This window comes from Mya arenaria, chromosome 13 (genome assembly GCF_026914265.1).
Source record: "Mya arenaria isolate MELC-2E11 chromosome 13, ASM2691426v1".
NCBI classification, from domain to species: Eukaryota; Metazoa; Mollusca; class Bivalvia; order Myida; family Myidae; genus Mya; species Mya arenaria.
In genome coordinates, this window is record NC_069134.1 from 6244848 (window position 1) to 6249227 (window position 4380).

At 37.4% G+C, this 4380-nt stretch overlaps 1 protein-coding gene across 1 annotated transcript; it reads right to left on the reverse strand.

Moving 5' to 3' along the window:
- Positions 1-350: 350 nt before the first annotated feature.
- On the reverse strand, positions 351-1761 carry LOC128213827 (uncharacterized). Its single transcript, XM_052919886.1, has 3 exons — positions 1694-1761; positions 543-1081; positions 351-415 (listed from the first exon to the last, which is right to left on the reverse strand). The coding sequence occupies exons 1-3, from the start codon at positions 1759-1761 to the stop codon at positions 351-353; spliced, it is 672 nt and encodes a 223-aa protein (XP_052775846.1).
- Positions 1762-4380: the final 2619 nt, after the last annotated feature.

Sequence of the window (4380 nt, forward strand, 5' to 3'; positions counted from 1 at the left end):
CGAGGACGATGCATCACTTGTTCCGGAAATGGTTGTCATAGATGTTACTGCCGACGAACTGCTGAATGTCGATGATAACGAGGGTTGCATCGACAATGAACTTGACGAGGACGGTATTTCGTTTGTTTTTGTAAATGTTGTCATTGAAGTGGCTGTCGACGAAATGCTTAATGTTGATGGTGATGAGAGCTCTGTCGTCATCGCACTTGAAGAGGAAGAAAAATCATTCGTATTGGAATATGTCGATATAGTGCTTATTGTCGACGAAATGCTGGATATTACCGGAGACGACGATTGGGTTGTCATCGAACTTGACGAAGACGATATATCAGTCGTTTCCGAATAAGTCGTCATAGAGGTATCTGTCGGCGAACTGCTGAGTGTCGATGTTGACGACGGTTGCATCGAGATTGAACTTGATAAGGACGATAAATCACTTGTTTCGAAAATGGTTGTCATAGAGGTTACAGTCGACGAACTGCTTAATGGCGATGATGACGACGGTCGCATTGACATTGAACTTGACGAGGACGGTATTTCACTTGTTTTTGTAAAGGTTGTCGAGGAAGAAATATCGGTTGTTTTGGAATAAGTCGATATAGTGGTAATTATCGACGAAATGCTGTAGGTCATCGAAGAAGACGATTGTGTAGTCATAAAACTTGAGGCCGACGATATATCGGTCGTTTCCGAATAAGTCGTCATAGAGGTATCTGTCGGCGAACTGCTCAATGTCGATGTTGACGACGAATGCATCGAAATTGAACTTGATAAGGACGATAAATCACTTGTTCCAGAAATGGTTGTCATAGATGTCACTGTAGACGATATGTCTAATGTTGATGATGGTGACGGTTGCATCGACATTGAACTTGACGAGGACGATACATCACTTGTTCCGAAAATGGTTGTCATAGATGTTACTGCCGACGAACTGCTGAATGTCGATGATAACGAGGGTTGCACTGACAATGAACTTGACGAGGACGGTATATCACTTGTTTCTGTAAAGGTTGTCATTGAAGTGGCTGTCGACGAAATGCTTAATGTTGATGATGATGAGAGCTCTGTCGTCATCGCACTTGAAGAGGAAGAAAAATCATTCGCATTGGAATAAGTCGATATAGTGCTTATTGTCGACGAAATGCTGGATGTTACCGGAGACGACGATTGGGTTGTCATCGAACTTGACGAAGACGATATATCTGTCGCTTTCGAATAAGTCGTCATATAGGTATCCGTCGGCAAACTGCTGAATGTCGATGTTGATGACGGTTGCATCGAGATTGAACTTGATAAGGACGATAAATCACTTGTTTCGGAAAAGGTTGTCATAGATGTCACTGTAGACGAAATGTCTAATGTTGATAATGACGACGGTTGCATCGACATTGAACTTGACGAGGACGGTAACTCATTTGTTTCTATTAAGGTCGTCATTGAGGTGAATGTCGACGAAATGCCTAATGTTGATGATGTCCCTATCTGTGTCGTCATCGAATTTGACGAGGAAGAAATATCATTCGCGTCGGAATAAGTCGAGATAGAGGTACTTGTCGACAAAATAATGAATGTCACCGATGACAACGATTGGGAAGTCATCGTATTTGATGTAGACGACAAATCGTCGCTTGTTTCTGAAAAAGTTGTCGGAAAGATATTTGTCGACAAAATGCTGAATGTCGCCGATGACGTCGATTGGGAAGTCATCGAAGTAAATTTAGACGATAAATCATTAATTGTTTCTGAAATGGTTGTCATAAAGGTATCTGTTGACGAAATGCTTAATGTTGATGATGCCGATGATTCGGTTGTTATGGAACTTGACGAGGAAGAAATATCATTCGCGTCGGAATAAGTCGATATAGAGGTAATTGTCGACAAAATGCTAATTGTCACTGATGACGACGATAAATCATCAATTGTTTCTGAAATGGTTGTCATAAAGGTATCAGTCGACAGAATGCTGAATGCCGCCGGTGACGTCGATTGGGAAGTCATCGAGGTTGATTTAGACGATAAATCATCAATTGTTTCTGAGATGGTTGTCATAAAGGTACCTGTTGACGAAATGCCTAATGTTGACGATTCCGACGATTTGGTCATTATCGAACTTGCCGAGGACGATAAATAATCACTTGTTTCTGAACTTGTTGTCATAGAAATAACTTTCGACGAACTGATGAATGTCGATGATGAAGACAATGAACTTGACAAGGACGGTAATCCACGTGTTTCTGTAAAGGTTGTCATAGAGATAACTGTCGACGATATGCTTAATGTTGATGATGATGAGGTCCTTACTGACAGAGTCGTTTTTGATGACGTAGTTTTTGCTGTCAAAGTTGCACTCGTTATAGGAGTAGATGTCGAAGTCACGGTGGATGGTGTGGTGCGGAAGGGACAGGGGTTGTAACTTTAAAAAGAAAATAATTTATTTATGAACACGGGTACTTTGATAGGTGTCCCAATACAAGAGACTTGTAATATTTACCCGCACAACAATATTTTTTTATTATCGTTATCGTTACAATATTTCTGGACTAATCTTCGAAAGTTATTAATAACGAAATGAAAATCAAACACATGATACTGACCATTAAAATATATTTGTGAAATATTAAGTCGTATTTTCTGATAAATATACAAATTAACAAACCTAAACTTGACGTTTATTTTGACCAGGTTATGAAATACACAGCAGTCGCACACGAACGGTGGTGCTGGGGTTGTTTCCCTTAAATTGGAACAGAATGACATTGTTTTTAGACATTTCTCCTAAAACTGCTTTTCCGGTTCCACTAAGATTATTTGAAATGGTATGATGTATAAAAACTGTTTGATTTCATTCATTCAAAACAGAACTTGACATTGACTATAAAAAGTGTTCAAACCTGAAGTTGATTTTAATTGTCATCACTTTGCGGTCCTTGCAACAACTGCACTCGGTCGGAGAAGCGGGCTAAGTTGAAAGTGAACAACATGTTTATAACGAGCAATAATGCGATAAGAAAAAGCTCCGTTTAGATTTACAATGCAAATTTATGTCGGTCTTATAAATAATATATATAAATAAATCACACTTATCTCATACTAGTAATTACTTACTATCTTAGTTTTGCTCACTTACAGTTGTAGTTGTAATCCTGTTGTCTTTGAGAAGCGATTTCGTTGTTAATGGGTTCGATGGTCCACCCCTTAATTTATATATAAACACGAATTATAAAACACATTTTAACAGAACAGTAATTATTGAAATGTTTGACATAAGCCGTAAAGTGAAATGTTTTGAGTATTCAACAATTTCCTTCCGTTTAAGGAAATTTGAAGATTTATTTTACTTACTGAACTTTTTCTATTTATACCATTCCATTGTTATTTGAAAATTATTTACATTAAAAAAGTGAGCATTACTTATTTTTCTCACAATTGCTACAGATGGGTATATCTGAGACAGTTACACAAAGCTTTTGGGGCTATCTTACAACATATATTACATCATTAAGAATGCTTACCCACAACTGCATACCCCGTTAAAGTGTATATGTTTTTGTTTGCTAAACCTACTGTTTATGGTTTTTAGAGCAGTTTGATGTTATTAATTAAAAAATGTGCTAAGCATGAAACAAACTGGTTTTAGTGTGATGACGTCTTATTGGCGTACCTCCGTACGGTCAGAGGAACGAGGTGAATCAGAAAACAATTTAAACTGTAGATACAAGCCAACAAGCCTAAAATGTGGCTAAAACTATGTTTAAATACCGGCAGAGACACACCTTCACAAAACAACGGACCTTGAAAACATCAAATTATCGTTATATTACAGGTAATGGCAGCACAATTGGCCGACTTGCTAAAATATGTTGCTTTATATTACAATTTAGATGCAGTAATTGCTAAGAATGAACAAACCTCCGATTGGGGATCACTCGTCTTAAATAAGTCTGCGGCCATGTCTTTCTCCTATATAAAACAACTCAAGGTGTTAAATGCGTTGAGTGGTTTTCGGGCTGCTACGTTTTGTGATTATAGTAATGTAATTATGAAACAAATTAGCATTAACATTTAAAGATAGTACATGCATGCACATGATTGTCTTCGAAAATACTTCAAGATTGTTATTCTTATACTCACTTAAATCAAATCAATAGAGAATCAGTCACTTGAAATACTCATTTAATATGTGGAATACCCAAATAATTATAAGGTATAGAGTAATACGCAACTGCATATGCAAACTTATTTGCAACTTTTGTTTCGTAAACAATGCACTGCCACGGATAAAGCATTTAAGCATTTTAAGTAAACTCTACTCTACCCTTCAAAAATGACATGAGTCGTATTTAGTTTACTACCCAGGTTATGCCCAGTTAACCAAAA